This window comes from Corythoichthys intestinalis, chromosome 5 (genome assembly GCF_030265065.1).
Source record: "Corythoichthys intestinalis isolate RoL2023-P3 chromosome 5, ASM3026506v1, whole genome shotgun sequence".
NCBI classification, from domain to species: domain Eukaryota; kingdom Metazoa; phylum Chordata; class Actinopteri; order Syngnathiformes; family Syngnathidae; genus Corythoichthys; species Corythoichthys intestinalis.
In genome coordinates this window covers 34,435,319-34,454,978 of record NC_080399.1, presented here as the reverse complement: position 1 = coordinate 34,454,978, position 19,660 = coordinate 34,435,319, and the positions used below count along the sequence as shown (strand labels likewise).

At 38.4% G+C, this 19,660-nt stretch overlaps 1 protein-coding gene across 3 annotated transcripts in view; it reads left to right on the top strand.

Moving 5' to 3' along the window:
- Positions 1–19,660, top strand: part of LOC130916184 (plakophilin-3-like) — a 53,326-nt gene that overhangs the window by 27,692 nt on the left and 5,974 nt on the right. For all 3 annotated transcript variants that reach the window (XM_057836692.1, XM_057836694.1, XM_057836691.1), the window contains 5 exons: positions 3,083–3,257; positions 8,423–8,540; positions 13,016–13,177; positions 13,297–13,479; positions 13,566–13,719. In XM_057836692.1, the coding sequence (XP_057692675.1) occupies positions 3,083–3,257; positions 8,423–8,540; positions 13,016–13,177; positions 13,297–13,479; positions 13,566–13,719 (792 nt within the window). The remainder of the gene's footprint in view (positions 1–3,082; positions 3,258–8,422; positions 8,541–13,015; positions 13,178–13,296; positions 13,480–13,565; positions 13,720–19,660) is intronic.

Here is a 19,660-nt window from a genome sequence, read left to right as displayed (position 1 = left end):
AGCTGAGCCAAAAGGCGAATCTCTCGATTTACTGGTCGATCTACATTCCTACCATCACCTCTGGTCACGAGCTGTGGGTAGTGACCGAAAGAACAAGATCCCGGATACAAGCGGCCGAAATGAGTATTCTCCGCAGGGTGTCCGGGCTCTCCCTTCCCCCGCGTTGAAAGGAGCCAGTTGAGGTGGCTCGGACATCTGGTTCGGATGCCTCCTGGACGCCTCCCTGGAGAGGTGTTCCGGGCATGTCCCACCGGCGGGAGGCCCCGGGGTCGACCCAGGACACACTGGAGAGACTGGCCTGGGAACGCCTTGGAATCCCACCGGAGGAGCTGGCTGAAGTGGCTGGGGAGAGGGGAGTCTGGGCTTCCCTGCTAAAGCTGCTGCCCCTGCAACCCGACCCCGGACAAAGCGGAAGATAATCGATGGATGGATGGATGGATGGATGTTCAGACTTACATTTACTTGTCACTTGCTGAATTGCCGGTCCATTTTTTCCCCCTCAAACGCACATTTGATAGGCTGATGAGTTGCATTTATTTAAAATGTAATACTTTACTTTCTACAATGTTTATTTAAAAAAATGTTATTTGCAGCCTATGCAGATACTTTTTTTAACATTGATTTACATTAATCATCATCGGGGTAAAAAGTGTTTGAGTTTGGCTGTTTGTGGACAAAAGCAGTTGTGTTTTACCTGAAGGAAGGCTCCATTTTTATGTTTTTGTTATACTGAAAGATTTTTTTTCCCCAGTCATATTAAATGTATTTATTTCGACAGACAATGTTGAGTGGTCCTAAGACAAATGTTTATTTTTTGCATTCTTGGATAGATATTCGAGATAGAGATTATTAACAAGTTTGTTTTTATTTCAATGTTAATATAATTTTTGTTCAAATATTGCAATTTCAATTTACAAATTTTCAAAATGTTTCTTTAGTAGTTTTTGAAAATCAAAGGTTTGAATCGAACAGTGTATCACCTGAACCAATATACAAAGTTAGTGGCTGCAGCTATCGAATATTTTAAAGTAATCTAGTAATCGACTGAAAAGTCTATCGATTAATCGAGTAATCGGATAAAACATTTTTTTTTAGGTAAAGAACAATTATAAATATACATGAGAAAACAAGACATTTCATCTAATATTGAACCATTTTCAGTCAATCAATGTCTTTATTTTCGATGTACATTGTTGAAAACAGCCAACATTTGCATCTCAGATGTGACTAGAAAAACTAATTCATGTTTTCACTCAAAAAACATCCAGATCTTATAAAAAAAAAAAAAACATATATATATATATATATATATATATATATATTTCTATACACATATATATATTTCTTACCTAAAAATGTCATTACGCTTGATAACACACATCACTTTAGGGCTGCTGCTATCGATTAGTTTAGTAGTCGATTAATCGATGAACTAGTTAGTTCGAATAATCGAGTAATCGGATAAGGCACATGAAAAATTAAAATACTTGAGCTGAGCCTTAAACAGTATAAAAAAATAAATGCGGATCTCAGTACAACAAAAGAACAGCTGGCTAACTTACATTGCAAAAGTCTGCTAGCTTAAATGCTATAAAATGCTAAGGTTTTTTTTACAATTGTCTTAACAAATGGTTCACATATTCCCACGAAAAACAGCAAAATATGCCTATAAACTAAATTATGAATGCATAGAAAACATTATCTCAAACAAAAACTTAGCTTATGTTGGTCTTAACACAGAACAGTTGGATTCAGCCATTTGAAATTAGGCAGACCAGAGGGCAGTGTATCCACCCTGATCAATAAAACTAAATGCAACCCCTTTAAAACAAACCATTACAACGCCACTTTAATTAAACGAATACTCTAAGCAATAAAATTTAATTTGAATATTTTTCTCTAATCGAATACTCGAGTTAATTGACGTGTTTCAATTGAATTTCCATATGTGTCAAGCTATTTTTAAATTCTAGTTAAGTTTTAAGTTGGTCTAAACTGTAAGTCCTGATAGGATTTTGAGTTTTTGCAGTGTTCAAAACCTGCTGTATTGGAGCACATTAGGGACCAGTGCTACTTGGTGTTTTATCCAGCAATGACTACTGAGCTAAAATTGACAGTTAGCATTATTAAGTTTTTATTTTACACCCTCATCACTCTACAGCGCTATGTTGTCACAGATTAAATAAAGCCTGTATATGTAAAACACGTTAGCCACAGATCGACAGTGGTCATAAATAATTAATAGAAACCTAGCCCTCCGCAGGGCTCACGTTACGTGAGCGTGTGACAGTAACGTTATCTTATTTATTAGCGCTGAGAAGTCTACTGCTTTAAGATGGCGGCTGTTTACTAATGCCGCCGAGTCGGTCATTTCGCATCTAGTTCTACATACTTGTGATATCTATGAGACGCATCAGACACTACCTGCTACCACCGTAGCATCGTGCGGGCGTAGTTTTTAGCAACGCCGGCATAGTTTGTAGCGGCTGTCGGCTGCAGTAAGGTTTGTTTTTTTTGTTGTTGTTTTTTTTGCTTCTTCTTCTACGCACGTGACGTTAGCACGTTGTCCTGCATTAAAAGTAGTCCGGTCAAAATTAAACGATTCCTCGAGGTGAATAAAATTACTCGGACCAGTTTTTAACTCAAGTAACGCTCGAGTATTAGTTTCAGGTCTAGTTAGTATATGTCAATACAGATTTATTTTGCATTGATCATTTAGCCTATCTATTTATTAGGTTCATATTCGTGAGAAATATAGCCCTGACCCCCGTTCACCCAATCTGTTTGGTCTTATTCATGTCCCGTCCCTGGCAAAACATGTACATTTTTTTTTTTTTAATGATTGTACGGTGACCTCGAGTGCCAGAAAGGCGCCTTCAAATAAAATGTATTACTATTATTACATGCAGGTTATGCTGTTATATCGTCCTTAGCAATGTTGAGACCAAACCTATGCCCTTGGTTACAGCCGATCATTCGCTGTCAGCCTCTCCTAGTATAAATGGAATGGATGTCTACTGTTGTCCGTGGCACTAAAACATTATTATTTCAAACACTAACTCTCCTGTGTGGCTTTTCGCAGGAATCTTGTGGAACCTGTCATCCAAAGACACCCTGAAGGAGAAACTGGCCCGCGAGGCTCTTCCGGATCTGACCGACAAGATCCTCATCCCTCTGTCTGGCAGCGAAGGATCGGAGGGCGTCAAGCAGTCGGCCTCGGAGGCGGAAATCTTCTTCAACACCACCGGCTGCCTCAGGTAGAGATGTCCCGATCCGATATTTGGATCGGATCGGACGCCGATATGGGCAAAAAAATGCGTATCGGATCGGAACACGGGAAAAATTCCGATCCAGTTTTTTTTTTTTAAAGTCCGGTCCGGGTTTTCCAGCGCACCGATTTACATAATCCATTCCAGTTTTTGCTTCGGTTTCCCTAAAATCCGGTCCGCATTTTACGGCACACCTTCAACACACTACATTTACATTACCGTCTCCCAATTTACCGAGAGACTTTATCGGTAAAAATGCCAGCTGTGTGGGATCATTTCACCTTACAGGACAACAAAGACGAAGAGGCAGAGAGCAACATATGCCACAATAAAGTCAAGCGTAGTGGTAAAGCTGTAAGAAGTTTTAATGCAACCAACCTAATCAAGCATTTAGCAAAATACCACCACAAACAATATGAGTATGTTAAGAAAACCGAAGACAAAAAGAAAGGTCCTACGCAACTAACACTGGCAGAAACTTTTGCTATGCGTGACAAACTGGCACTCGACAGTCCCAAAGCCCAGGGAATAACAAGAGTCATTGCCGAAGAATTCATTCTGGATGAGCCATTATCTCACGTGAGTAAAGACGCACCATCCAACACGCGATTCGGCCGCTGAAGATTCGAGAACGATTCACAAACATCCAAATTCCGATGATTGAAATATGTCAAGTAAAGCGGAACTAATAAACAGCGCGGTCTTCGGGATGCAATGTGGTGAGAAACTGACCGCTGTGTGTGGAAGCGATCGCTATATTTATTTAGTTTTTTTAATCCCGGCCCATGAAAATGAGTGACTTCCGGCTTCGGTCTTGCATTGAGGAGGAGGGCGCTGTGACGTGTACGGTAGAAGACGTCCTCTTCACTATACAGCTTACTGTTGTGTATGAGGACGAAGGATTCAGCTGATTTTGCGGATTAATACGTTTATTTTTCGCATCACGCCAGCCAAACGGCTGCAGAAAAATCATTCTGTATGAGGGAGAGGCGTATGCGCCTTTTTGGAGTTTCAAAAGGTTCCCATTCACCGTGGATATTTACCCTAGATGCAAAAAGACAGACTCAACGGCGTTAGCAACAGCCGCCATCTTAAAGCAGAAGACTTCCCTAGTAGGCTGTTGTGAACCTTCCAAGCGAACCTAATTAACTTTTTATCTAAAATACTCCTTAATCGGCAAAATCTTAACTTGAATCTATCTTCAAAACAGTTTTAAAACTTTCACATGTCAAAAGTAGACAGAAGGGAAATTATGGAATAACGGGAGCAATTTTAACAACTTTAACAGTTGATTCGCAAAATTAAATGAATTGAATGTTGTTTAAAGATGCTGATACAGAATGGGGACTTGAGTATTTTATTTACTGTTTTAAAATGTTAACTTGATACTGAAATAGTCGTTTATTTAAACCTGAGAGGCTTTTTATACAATTTTTGTAACTAATGCACGAAACATTAAAAGCATCTAATAGCTTGGGGGATTTGTGGGATTTTCCACTGAGGTTGTTGGTGTGTTTTGCTTTTTTAAGACAGTTTACAATATTATTTGCACGTTTTACTGACTGACTATGCCATTTCTGTTTGTTATTTATAATGTTTTGTGTTTGTCACTGAATAAACAGGTCAGTTTCTTGTTATTCAAACTCACCTAATTCAGCTGGCTAGTTGTTATCTATGGAGATAGAATAGTGCCAAAAGAAGTGAGGTTGTAAAATGAAAATTCTTCCTGTAAAATGACCATTTTTAACTAAAAAACACTTGTATTACCGACTTTTTCCTTTTGTAATAAACATGAAAAAAACACAATGTAAAAAATACATTATACAAGTGTTTTTTTTCCAATTACAAGTGATTTTTTTTGTTCTACGGGTGTTTTTTCTTAGCTACAGGTTAAAAAGTTTTGTCTCACCCTTGTCGCGTTTTATGAGACAAAAAAAATACTCGTAACCTAGTTTTAAAATAAAAACATACCTGTAAAATGACTCATCTTAACTAAAAAACACTTGTATTTTAACTAAAAAAAACACTTGTATTTCCAAATTTTTTCGTTGTGAAATAAACATGAAAAAACAATATTATAAAATTTCTTCAAGTGTTTTTTTTCCTCATTTACAAGTGATTTTTTTTGTTCTACGGGTGTTTTTTCTTAGCTACAGGTTAAAAAGTTTTGTCTCACCCTTGTCGCGTTTTATGGGACAAAAAAAATACTTGTAACCTAGTTTTAAAATAAAAACATACCTGTAAAATGACTCATCTTAACTAAAAAACACTTGTATTTTAACTAAAAAAACACTTGTATTTCCAAATTTTTCGTTGTGAAATAAACATGAAAAAACAATATTAAAAAATTTCTTCAAGTGTTTTTTTCCCCCATTTACAAGTGATTTTTTTTATTTTTCTACAGGTGTTTTTTTCTTTGCTACAGGTGAAAAAGTTTCGTCTCACCCCTTGTGGCGTTTTCTGAGACAAAAGTCACTTGTAACCAAAGATGAAAAAATCTACTTGTACATCGAAATAATATGTTGTAAAACACAAAAATATCATTCCAAGTCGTGGTCAAAAGAAGACGTTAGTTAAGAAAGAACACAATCTAGTGAATAGTTCTTCGGGTGTTTTATCTTTAATAATCTACAAGTGTTTTCTGAGCATGTACAACTAAATTTCGGCCCAAGCATGTGATGTGAGGCAAAATTCAGACCAATCGGAACGGCGATTGTTCAGGAGGAGGGCGGGACCATACGTATGGTCCCGCCCTCCTCCTGAACAATCGCCGTATGGTCCCGCCCTCCTCCTGAACAATCGCCGTTCCGATTGGTCTGAATTTTGCCTCACATCACATGCTTGGGCCGAAATTTAGTTGTACATGCTCAGAAAACACTTGTAGATTATTAAAGATAAAACACCCGAAGAACTATTCACTAGATTGTGTTCTTTCTTAACTAACGTCTTCTTTTGACCACGACTTGGAATGATATTTTTGTGTTTTACAACATATTATTTCGATGTACAAGTAGATTTTTTCATCTTTGGTTACAAGTGACTTTTGTCTCAGAAAACGCCACAAGGGGTGAGACGAAACTTTTTCACCTGTAGCAAAGAAAAAAACACCTGTAGAAAAATAAAAAAAATCACTTGTAAATGGGGGAAAAAAACACTTGAAGAAATTTTTTAATATTGTTTTTTCATGTTTATTTCACAACGAAAAATTTGGAAATACAAGTGTTTTTTTAGTTAAAATACAAGTGTTTTTTAGTTAAGATGAGTCATTTTACAGGTAGTTTTTATTTTAAAACTAGGTTACAAGTATTTTTTTTGTCCCATAAAACGCGACAAGGGTGAGACAAAACTTTTTAACCTGTAGCTAAGAAAAAACACCCGTAGAACAAAAAAAATCACTTGTAAATGAGGAAAAAAAACACTTGAAGAAATTTTATAATATTGTTTTTTCATGTTTATTTCACAACGAAAAAATTTGGAAATACAAGTGTTTTTTTAGTTAAAATACAAGTGTTTTTTAGTTAAGATGAGTCATTTTACAGGTATGTTTTTATTTTAAAACTAGGTTACGAGTATTTTTTTTGTCTCATAAAACGCGACAAGGGTGAGACAAAACTTTTTAACCTGTAGCTAAGAAAAAACACCCGTAGAACAAAAAAAATCACTTGTAATTGGAAAAAAAACACTTGTATAATGTATTTTTTACATTGTGTTTTTTTCATGTTTATTACAAAAGGAAAAAGTCGGTAATACAAGTGTTTTTTAGTTAAAAATGGTCATTTTACAGGAAGAATTTTCATTTTACAACCTCACTTCTTTTGGCACTATTCTATCTCCATATTATCAAGGGTACTAAAACCTTTTTCAACATGAGTCTGACAACTAAGTGAGGAGGCTAAATAACTTTAAACTTTAACACATGCTCAGATAGGTCGGTATCGGTATCGGCCAGTTTCGGATCGGAAGTGCAAAACAATATCGGATCGGAAGTGCAAAAACCTGGATCGGGACATCCCTAGCCTCAGGTGCCCGCCGCTTGATATTTGTCTTTGTTTGCTTTCATCATATTTTGTTTAACAGCATCACATCTGCATACACCCCTTCGAGCAAACCGACTGGAGCTTTTATCCCTCTTTGTGTTTGAAAAGGCTTGCGGCACTCCCAAGTTTTTGAAAAACATTTTGTTACGCAAGTTTTTAAAATGCTGCAGTCATTTTCATTTATCACAACGGAGTATAGAGGGTTCTGTAAAGAAACAATGCTAGAATACAGTGGTGCCTCTACATACGAAGTTAATTCGTTCCAGGACCTTGTTTGTAAGTTGAAATGGTCGTATGTCGAGCAGGATTTTCCCAGAGGAACACTTAATAATTCCATTTATTTGTTCCACAGCCCAAAAACCTCCACTAAATCCCCAATAAATACTGCTGGTACTATTACAAAGGGCAGTTACACATAGCAAAACAAATAAATTATAAATAAAAATCATAATAATAATATAATATTAATAATAATAATAATAATTCCTGTAATAATGTAACAAATTGGGTTCTAATATGGCGGACGTTTTTTGCTGTACCTGAACACCCCGCGCTCCTGACATGACAGCGAGAGGGAGCGGTGAGGTTGAGAGCCAACTCTCACTTTGAATGTTTTCTTGAGAACACAGTCAACTACGGCGGACAGTAGGCGTTTTGTGTTGGATAAGTTCTGAAGTAAATATTAAAAACCTGACAAAGCTGGTGATTTCTTTGGCGATGTTACTACAATAATAATTGTCACCTTAACTTATAAATACTGATGAATTGAGGTCGTAGGAGGACCGTGGAGATGTATTGTTGAACTAGTTCACAGATGCAAACCCCACGCTCATATTTTTCTATAATTTGCATCATCATTTCAATGGTAAGCGTCATCTTTTTCCTTGTTTCACCACCTGTACCAACCTTTTTAAAACCTGTGTTCATTTCTCTAACAAGAAAATCTGCTGTGCGTTTGTCTGCGGTGCTGTCATGTCGTAGTATTTCGAGCACGTCGCCGGATGTAGAAACAAACGGCGAGTCAAATTTTACGTCGGATGTCGAAAAGATCGTGTGTTTTGAGAGAAAGTAGAAGCTGTCTTTCTCACCCGTTTTGCCGTCTCTCGTATTTTTTAGGAATCTCAGCTCAGTGAATGAAAAGACCCGTCAGAACATGAGACAGACTCACGGCCTGGTAGATTCGTTGGTGACCTACATCAAGTCCTCGCTGGAGGAGAACAAAGCGGAGGACAAGGTGAGCCAAAAAAATAAAAATTCCTGGCCATTACATCTAGTCCTAGAGGTACAGTGATCCCTCGTTTTTCGTGGCTAATTGGGGGACCCCTCGGTGAAAATCGGAAATCCGCGAAGTTGAGGCAGGGCTTATTTACTGTACATTAATTTTTGGTTTTTTTTTTTCAAAGTATTTATTCAGATTTAACAGCATTGAAAAGAGATGCAAGTAGGACATGTTTTTTTTTCCTTTTTTCCCAAAGAATAATTTTAAAAAATACATAAAACCCTCATGTCTCAATTCTGATATAAATGAGATAAATAAATATTAAAGAAAACAATTATTTGTACATGTATAAATGCATATTTTAACATTTGTAAATAAAGACTGTGTTCTTTTTTTAAGTGAAAAAAATCCGCGAATCCGTGAAAGTTTGAAGCGCAAAGTAGTGAGGGATCACTGTATTATTAAAAGAAAATTGGTATTTTGACTGAAATATGTGTTGGACAGGGCTTGAACACGTAATAGAAGATCTCCTACTTTGTATGATATTTTGTGCTCTTTTTTGATGTCATATTAGCTTTATGGCACAGGCTTATTTATGTTCAAAGTAAAAGACCTTCATCATGTACATCCCACAAACACATAATTTCCTGTTGATTTTTAGTCACTGTTGATCTTGGGGTATTAATGGGTCACTTCCTTTGGATTTTGGAGCATTTATAGTTAACTTCCGGTTCATTTTGGGTTACAGAACAGGAAGTAACTCAAGAATCTCCCCAAATGAATAGGCAGTGACTCAAACTCAACAGAAAGTGACATGTAAATCCCCTTAAAGGAACAAAAAGACTAGGTTCAAACTACAGGTTTTAATGCACAAATCCTATTTTTTGTCATCCGTTTTTTTGGCATGCCAATTCAGACTGCCTTTGTCCATTGAGACCATTCAAGCATTACGCATGCGCAATTCGCAGTCCAACACGTGCTGAGCAAGAAGATCCACATGCGCAGAAGCATCAAAACAAATGACCACACATGCTGGCTGTCATTCCAGGGATATAATATTTAGCTTTTTAAAAGAGGACACAAATAACAGACATAAATAATCCCCGTTTTGGCTTATATGCAGAGTTAATAGGGATCAATAGCGTGCACGCACTGTCCGTGCATGTCACACACACATACGAGCAGTTTGCCCAACTCTCGGCCGTGTAAGCAATGTTGAAATATTGCTCATATAGAGCAGAGAGAAAACCGATCATTCTCACGCTTATCCTCAACCCATTTTTATGTTTTTTATGACTGTTGTCAAGCCCTTCCCCAAAAGCCGTGTTCAATGCAAGCTAGGCGCTAATAACGCAGAGCTGCACTGCTACCGTAGCGGCTCTCTCGCTCTTTGCTGACGTAATTGCTGCATGAATTCCGATTTGGGAGACTTGACAGTACAGACCTCCATGACATTCTGGAAAAATGTGGCCCAGATCGGATTTGAAGCACATACGAAAGTGACCCGGATCGGATTTGAAATGGTCCACTTCTATGCCACTTGTCACGTTCAGACCGTCAAGTTAATGCCTCACACGAGTCGGAAAACCACGAAAATAATAATAACGCGCACCCCAAATTTACTTGTGAAATCTAGGGAAAATGATTGAACCCGTGTATAACGCGCACCCTAATTTTAGCACCAATAAATTGAAGCATACAAGAAAACAGAGGTCGTGTACAGAAACAAAAATGTCATTTTACTGACTGGTGAAACACAGCGCAAGCATAGCACATTGGTAGTTCAAAACATTACCATAAACTGACAATATGTACGGTAATAATATGATTTGACAACTTCTCCAACAAACCAGAATCCAGGAGAAAACAAAACAGATGTGACTTTTCTTTTAAAGGCTGCTGTATAACTTGCTCGTTTCATCATGATGAGTAAATGTTTCTTCCATGGATTGATACGGTAAAAGAGAAGTGAGGACTGAAGTCGGAAATCGGAAAGAGCGCATCACTGTAGACTGTAACAAGAGGAACTATTGTTATTTGGGTTTGAGTTTCCCGAGGTACAGATATACAGTAGTTGACGGACACATGAAGTCTGTTTTGTTAAGTTTGTTGTGGTCCGGGTTGCCGAGTTGCAATAAACGTTGACTCAAATGAGTTCAACAAACTAAATTCTGTGCTTTATGAAGAGTGAAAAAAGCAGAACTTAACAGTCGAAATCATTCAACTAATCAGAGTGAAGTATTACCGAAACAAAATGGTGACGTCATGTACCGTAACGGTCGGCAACGGATCGCCGCATACGTTTTCTTCAACACAACATGGCCGTGTCAAAAAAAAAAAATTCTGTCTTTATATTTATATAATATACAGTGGGGCAAATAAGTATTTAGTCAACCACCAATTGTGCAAGTTCTCCTACTTGAAAAGATTAGAGAGGCCTGTAATTGTCAACATGGGTAAACCTCAACCATGAGAGACAGAATGTAGAAAAAAACAGCAAATCATTATATGATTTTTAAAGAATTTATTTCCAAATTAGAGCGGAAAATAAGTATTTGGTCACCTACAAACAACCAAGATTTCTGGTTGTCAAAGAGGTCTAACTTCTTCTAACGAGGTCTAACGAGGCTCCACTCGTTACCTGTACTAATGACACCTGTTTTAACTCATTATCGGTATAAAAGACATCTGTCCACAACCTCAGTCAGTCACACTCCAAACTCCTCTATGGCCAAGGCCAAAGAGCTGTCGAAGGACACCAGAGACAAAATTGTGGACCTGCACCAGGCTGGGAAGACTGAATTTGCAATAGGTAAAACGCTTGGTGTAAAGAAATCAACTGTGGGAGCAATTATTAGAAAATGGAAGACATACAAGACCACTGAAAATCTCCCTCGATCTGGGTTCCATGCAAGATCTCACCCCGTAGTGTCAAAATGATAGCAAGAACGGTGAGCAAAAATCCCAGAACCACACGGGGGGACCAAGTGAATGCCAGACATGTCCCCCCTGCTGAAGCCAGTACACGTCCAGTCCAGGCCCGTTTGCGGTTCGCTAGAGAGCATTTGGATGATCCAGAAGAGGACTGGGAGAATGTGTTATGGTTAGATGAAACCAAAATAGAACCTTTTGGTAGAAAAACAGGTTCTCCAGTTTGGAGGAGAAAGAATACTGAATTGCATCCGAAGAACACCATACCCACTGTGAAGCATGGAGGTGGAAACATCATGCTTTGGGGCTGTTTTTCTGCAAAGGGACCAGGACGACAGATCTGTTTAAAGGAAAGAATGAATGGGGCCATGTATCGAGAGATTTTGAGTGAAAATCTCCTTCCATCAGCAAGGGCATTGAAGATGAGATGTGGCTGGGTCTTTCAGCATGACAATGATCCCAAACGCACAGCCAGGGCAACAAAGGAGTGGCTTCGTAAGAAGCATTTCAAGGTCCTGTAGTGGCCTAGCCAGTCTCCAGATCTCAACCCCATTGAAAATCTGTGGAGGTAGTTGAAAGTCCGTGTTGCCCAACAACAGCCCCAAAACATCACTGCTCTAGATGAGATCTGCATGTAGGAATGGGCCAAAATACCAGCAACAGTGTGTGAAAAGCTTGTGAAGAGTTACAGAAAACGTTTGGCCTCCGTTATTGCCAGCAAAGGGTACATAACAAAGTATTGAGATTAACTTTTGGTATTGACCAAATACTTATTTTCCATCGTGATTTGCAAATAAATTCTTTAAAAATCCAACAATGTGATTTTTTTTCCCCATATTCTGTCCTTCATGGTTGAAGTTTACCCATGTTGACAATTACAGGCCTCTCTAATATTTTCAAGTGGGATAACTTGCACAATTAGTGGTTGACTAAATACTTATTTGCCCCACTGTATATATATTTCTGTCTCCATCCCTGTATCCGTGTATAATGCGTACCCATGATTTTACAAGTTGATTTTGGGTAAAAAAGTGCGTGTTATATTCGGGAAATTACGGGATCGATTCTTGGCAGGAGCATATCAATAAACCTTTGGGATACAAAGTATCACGATATATCAACCTTTCGATGTTTTGTCACACCCCTTATTGCTCAAAGTATTTAAGTATGCAAATTGAGAATTTGTTAGGTCTCTGTTAATATAGAAAATACATTTTTAACCAACAATTAAATCGCTTACGAGCGCAGCCATTTTGTTTCGTGGTGCAAGAATCAATGGGTTTTTAAGAGTATTAATGGCATAAAAAGGAAGTGCAGGCTTATCACATTTGATTGGCTAAAACAGTACTGGCAATGATAAAATATTTGACCCCTTGTTATGTGGCTACTTCCTGAAAATACTGGCTTTTATTCACTATTACACGTCAGAAAAATGAAAATCTCAATTTTTTCAGTTTATGTAACAAGATTCTCTTTAAGGGTTGCTGCAGAAATTCTGTCTTCTAGTCCACTTGTCCCCTACACTGGTGTCCTTTTATCTCAATGTGTATGTCCTTCAGGGAGTGGAAAATGCAGTCTGTGTCTTGAGGAACCTCTCGTACCAGCTCTATAGCGAGATGCCCCCGTCGGCTCTGCTTCGTTTGGAGGGGCCTAGCCGAGCCGAGGACTCCGGGAAAGGCGAATCCATCGGCTGCTTCACGCCTCAGAGCAAGAAGGCGAATGTACGCACATGGAACACTTCCCTTTCTGCTCACTGGCATTGGCTGATCTTGTTTTAGTGCCATTATGTAGTATATAGAAGGTCTGTATAAATAAAAAATGATTATTATTTCCCCCACAGAGTCGGAACCAAGACCTGTCCACGTTCACCGAAGTTGCCCGCGTTCCAAAAGGCATGGAGTGGCTATGGCACCCGCAGATCGTCGGCTTGTACAACCGTGTGCTGCAGCAATGTGAGATCAACTCGACCACGCGGGAGGCGGCTGCGGGAGCTCTCCAGAATATCACGGCCGGAGACAGGCGGGTCAGTGCTCCACCGCTTTGACCTCGAACCTCGTCCTCACATCTATTTTAACAAACTTAGCTGAACCGTCTCTGCCGTTCCTCCAGTGGGCGGGGGTGTTGAGCCGCGTAGCCATGGACCAGGAGCGCATGGTGCCAGTCCTGCTGGATCTTTTGCGCACCAACAACGATTCGGAGTTGCGTTCCATCACGGGCTTCCTCCGAAATTTGTCTCGGCATGCCAAGGATAAGAATCACATGGGTGAGTCTTTCTCATTAAGCAGTCAAACTTCTGGATTATCATCCATTGAGTTTTCTATAACAGGTAAGAGCGGGGTTGGTTGTCACAATTTGCACCCTTTCATGGATATCCTATCATCACAGCTAAGAATTGCCATTTATTTATTACAGGTGTAGGAGCCTAAATAAAGGTTGAGTAAATAATTCAGGTTAATTGTGATTTACAGTGGGGCAAAAATGTACTTAGTCAACCACTAATTGTGCAAGTTCTCCCACTTGAAAATATTAGAGAGGCCTGTAATCGTCACATGGGTAAACCTCAACCATGAGAGACAGAATGTGGAAAAAAAACAACAGAAAATCACATGGTTTGATTTTAAAGAATCCTGCACTGCCAGATGTGTCCCCTACTGAAGAAAGTAGACGTCCAGGCCATAACACATTCTCCCAGTCCTCTTCTCGATCATCCAAATGCTCTCTAGCGAACCGCAGTCGGGCCTGGACGTGTACTTTCTTCAGCAGGGGGACACGTCTGGCAGTACAGGATTTGAGTCCCTGGCGAGGACCCTGGCATTGTGTTACTTATAGTAGCCTTTGTTACTGTGGTCCCAGCTCTCTGTACGTCATTCACTAGGTCCCCCCGTGTGGTTCTGGGATTTTTGCTCACCGTTCTTGTTATCATTTTGACGCCACGTGGTGAGGAGGGAGTTGAAAGTCCGTGTTGCCCAACGACAGCCCCAAAACAATACTGCTCTAGAGGAGATCTGCATGGAGGAATGGGCCAAAATACCAGCAACAGTGTGCGAAAAGCTTGTGAAGAGTTACAGAAAACGTTTGGCCTCCGTTATCGCCAACAAAGGATACATAACAAAGTATTGAGATTAACTTTTGATATTGACCAAATACTTATTTTCCATGATTTGCAAATAAATTCTTTAAAAATCAAACAATGTGATTTTCTGGGGGGGTTTTCCACATTCTGTCTCTCATGGTTGAGGTTTACCCATGTTGACAATTAGAGGCCTCTAATATTTTCAAGTGGGAGAACTTGCACAATTAGTGGTTGACTAAATACTTATTTGCCCCACTGCATTTATTTGATTTCCTAAAACAAGCTCGTGACGCCATGCTTGACGACATGCGGAAGGAACTGTGTGTGCGAACAGTTGCGCGAAGGCATAAGGAAGAGAGCAACACAGTTTTTTGACCTCTCTCTCTTGATTATTCTCTCTCTCGCTCTCTTGGCTACTCTCTTTTTCGATATATTTCTCGATTTAACGTTCAAAGTGGATAATTTATCGTTTCCTCTTCATTCTCTCAGTTCGCTCTTTTGTTAACGTTTTGGATATCGCTCTGTGGAGTCGCTTTTTGTTGGATTAAAAGAAAGAACTCAATGCGAGCAGTGAGAGTCTTTTTTTTTTGCCGTTGTCCAGCGTGCATATGAGGAGAACAAGCGAAGAGAGCGTCGAGCTGGGGCTTTTTACGATTTGGAACCTACAACGGAAAGTTAATATCTTAGGTTGGACTTGACATTATTTTTATTTTTTAAGTCTTTTAAAAAAAAAAAAATTAAAAAAATAGTTATTTATTATCAATAAAATTCATCCTGTCACTTTTCCACTAAGCGGTTGGATGTCACTTGTTATTTAAATGGGATTGTATTTAAAAATGATGACAAAGTTTGAATAAAATGTAATTGTTCTGTTTCAGTTGATCTTAACATACAGTGTATCACAAAAGTGAGTACACCCCTCGCATTTCTGCAGATATTTAAGTACTAGTATATCTTTTCATGGGACAACACTGACAAAATGACACTTTGACACAATGAAAGTTGTGTGTGTGCAGCTTATATAATAGAGTTGATTTATTTTCCCCTCAAAATATAGTCATTAATATCTAAACCCCTGGCAACAAAAGTGAGTACACCCCCTAGTGAAAGTTGTCAATAATAACATACGACATGTCAACTGTCAATATTTTGTGTGGCCACCACTATTATCCAGAACTGCCTTTACTCTCATGGGCATGGAGTTAACCAGAGCTTCACAGGTTGCCACTGGAATGCTCTTCCACTCCTCCATCTGCTGGATATTTAAGACTTTGCGCACCTCCACCTTCCGCTTGAGGATCCCCCAAAGATGTTCTATTGGGTTCAAGTCTGGAGACATGCTTGGCAGTCCATCACCTTTACCCTCAGTCTCTTCAGTAAAGCAGTGGTCTTCTTGGAGGTGTGTTTGGGGTCATTGTCATGCTGGAACACTGCCCTGTGACCAGTGTTGTTAATTTTACTTTAAAAAAGTAATTAATTACAGTTACAAATTACTTCTCCCAAAAAGTAATTGCGTTAGTAACTCAGTTACCTGAATTTAAGAGTAATTAGTTACTTGGCAAAGGTCACACAATGTGAAGTTTAATGGGTTTTGGGGACAATTGGCCCTAGCCCAATTCTTTACCCTCCACTTAACTAGACACAAGGGTATTGCGATAACTAGATAGTAACCTTTGCTATGTGTGGAAGTCATTTAAAGTTGTGAATCAACCATTAAAGTTGTCAAAATTGCTCCCGCTATTGCATTAGTTCCCTTCTGTCTACTTTCAACATGTGTAAGTTTTAAAACTGTTTCATCATTTAAAGATAGATTTAAGTCAAGATTTTGCCGATTTAGGACCATTTTAGAAAAAAAAAACAAAAAAAAAGTAGGTTCGCTAGGAAGGATCTCAACAACAGAGCCTTCCTGAGAGGTCTACTGCTTTAAGATGGCGGCTGTTTACTAACGCATGTAGTCCTTAAAACATGTTGCCAATGCAGCGGTGTCTATCATTTGCATCTAGTTCTATAATATGTGATATCTACCATATCATGTGGGCGTAGTTTGTAGGCTACAGTCAGGTATTATTGGAGCCACCTAGCATCGCGTTTGCAACGGCGTCTTCCCCACTCCTGCTCTGCTCTCTCGTCTCCATGAGTCCGTCTCTCTGACTTTTTTTATTCAACCAACTTAGTAACGCATAGTAACGCACGCCTTTCCCGCCTCAGTAACGGTAACGGCGTTGCCAAGATGAGAAAATTAATTAGATTACTCACTACTGAAAAAAGTAACGCCGTTAGTAACGCCGTTATATTGTAACGCCGTTATTAACAACACTGCCTGCGACCCAGTTTCTGAAGGGAGGGGGATCATGTTCTGCTGCAGTATTTCACAGTACATGTTGTAGTTCATGTTTCCCCTCATTGGAATGTACTGTAACTCTCCAACACCTGCAGCACTCATGCAGCCCCAGACCATGACATTCCCACCACCATGCTTGACTGTAGGCATGACACACTTATCTTTGTACTCCTCACCTGGTCGCTGCCACACATGCTTGAGACCATCGCAACCAAACAAATTAATCTTCGTCTCATCAGACCATAGGACATGGTTCCAGTAATCCATGTGCTTTGTTGACATGTCTTCAGCAAACTGTTTTCGGGCTTTCTTGTGTACCGTCTTCAGAAGAGGCTTCCTCCTGGGGTGACAGCCATGCACACCAATTTCATGTAGAGTGGTCTGACCACTAACAGGCTGACCCCCCACCTCTTCAATCTCTGCAGCAATGCTGACAGCACTCCTGCGACGATCTGAAAATAGATTAACTCTATTATATAAACTGCACACAGACTACTTTTCATTGTGTCAAAGTGTCATTTTGTCTGTGTTGTCCCATGAAAAGTTATACTTGAATATTTGCAGAAATGCGAGGGTGTACTCACTTTTGTGTTACACTGTAGAACCTTGGAATACATGAAAATGTTACCATTTAATTAGAACAGGTTTAACATTTGCTTCAACAGAACAGAACACATCCATTGCACTCAAGAACTCATTTAACTAAACATTTTGTCTGATAGCTATTTACTGTCTGAAACACAGCGATGACAGACAAAGCGGATTGCACTCTCTAAGTATGCAAATTTCGTTTGCCCACTTCCTGCAAGCTACACGACACACTGGTGTGCTTTACTGCCTTAAATTATTTTTTTTTAATTACAAGAGTTGTTTTCACAACTGTTGTGAAACAATTTCACTGTGCCCTGTACAGTGACAATATGAATCCTTTGAGCTTTTTATAACGTGACAACAAATCAACTTGTGTTTTGGACTAAAAGCTAAACTAAAGGCTAGCAAGCGATGGGCTAGCTAGATAATATGAATCAAAACTGTATTTTTGTCCTTAAACTTTTTAATGGCAATAATTTCAAAAGAATAGTTAAGCCTAGGGTGACCGTTTTTTGATTTCCAAAAAAGAGGACACTCAGCCCGGCCTCGAGATACTCAAATTGTAGTCAAAGTCCAATCAAAGATGCCTTATCACTTTAATATATTTAATAGTGGGCCTCCTCTGTCTGGATATAAAAATTCAGTTTTATTTTAGCATTCATATAGTTTTATTTCTTTGATTTATTATTTTTTTTTTTTTATTGAAGCAACTTTTTTGATTAAATAATACAGGTACAAATCTACCTCCATATCGTTATCATTACACAGAAGTTGTTCAAAAACGAATACCTATGTATTTCGTTAATATAATCAATCCAGTATAATCTATCAATACAATTGTCGTTGACAAATTGTTATTCCCACTCAATTATTATCCCCATTCAAAAACCGAAATAAACTTACAAACAATTCAACAAGCATGTTTCCAAATGGAGCAGTTCAAAACTCTGTTTCCCATAATGCCTTGCGCGGCTAAGCTCACTGACAGACTACCGTACAGACTACCCTATTAGCGAGCTCCGGTAGCCGAGGCAAAAATCAAACATTGCTATAAAAGTTTACAATACGACACCAAATGGGATTTTACAGCTCACACCAGTGCAAAGCTCCGACAGAAGTTAACAGTTGCTGTAAGGTAAATTTAGCAAGTGTACATATTAGCCTGTGAGCATAGGCGGAGTTTGACTTTTGGGGCGGGGGCGGGCACAACATGTTGATGACCCCGAAACACAGTGTCAGCAATAAAATTAACTTAGAAGAATATTTATAATAATAAGTTGAAAATTAGCGTTTTTTTGTTTCCCATCATTCTTGAGGGGAATTCTAAATCAGGCTGCTTAGGCAATACTTTGGCCAAGATCGTCATTCATTGAATATGGTACGCCCGCCGGAGTCGTGCCAATGTAGTTACCTCAGTCAAAAATTGTATCCCTTGGGCGGAGCCATATGGAGGTAGATTTGTGTCTTCATTATTTGATTAAAAAAGTTGCTTTTATCAAAAAAAAGTTGCTTCAATCAAAATATGTATTTTCAATTAAACGAAAAATCACTTCAGTCAAAAAAATGTGTGTGAATGCAAAAATAATTTTTGATATTCAAAAAAATGAATTTAAAAGCTGTTTTTATTTTATTTATTTTTTATTTTTTTAAATTGAGGTCATTTTTTTTTATTGAAGCAACTTTTTTGATTGAATTAATGTTGTTTTGTGTTTGGGCCACATTTTGGCTAGGATATTTGTGTCTATTATTCAATCAAAAAATAAATTGCTTCATACGAAAAAAAAATTTTTTCAAAAGATATATCACTCCAATTAAAGAAAAAAAATTTTTTTCAATCATAGAAAAAAAGTTTTTCAATGCGAAAAAATATTGGAGACTCAAAAATTTTTTCAAAAAAACATTTGAACACATAAATATTCATTAAAAAAAAGGTTTTCTTTGATTTTAGCCATCCTTTTTGTTTGGGCCATATTATGGGTAGGACATTTGTGTCTAAATCATTCAATCCCCAAAAAGTTGCTTCAATCATAAAAGAATATTTTCAATCAAAGAAAAAAATCATTTGAAAAATGAAATTGCCCTCCCCAATTTTTTTGTTTTTTTTGAAAATAATATGCTAAGCAAATGACCGTCTAAGGTGCTAGTCACATGATCTGTTGAAAAAATATTTTTTACCTATTCTAAAATTATCTTTTTTTT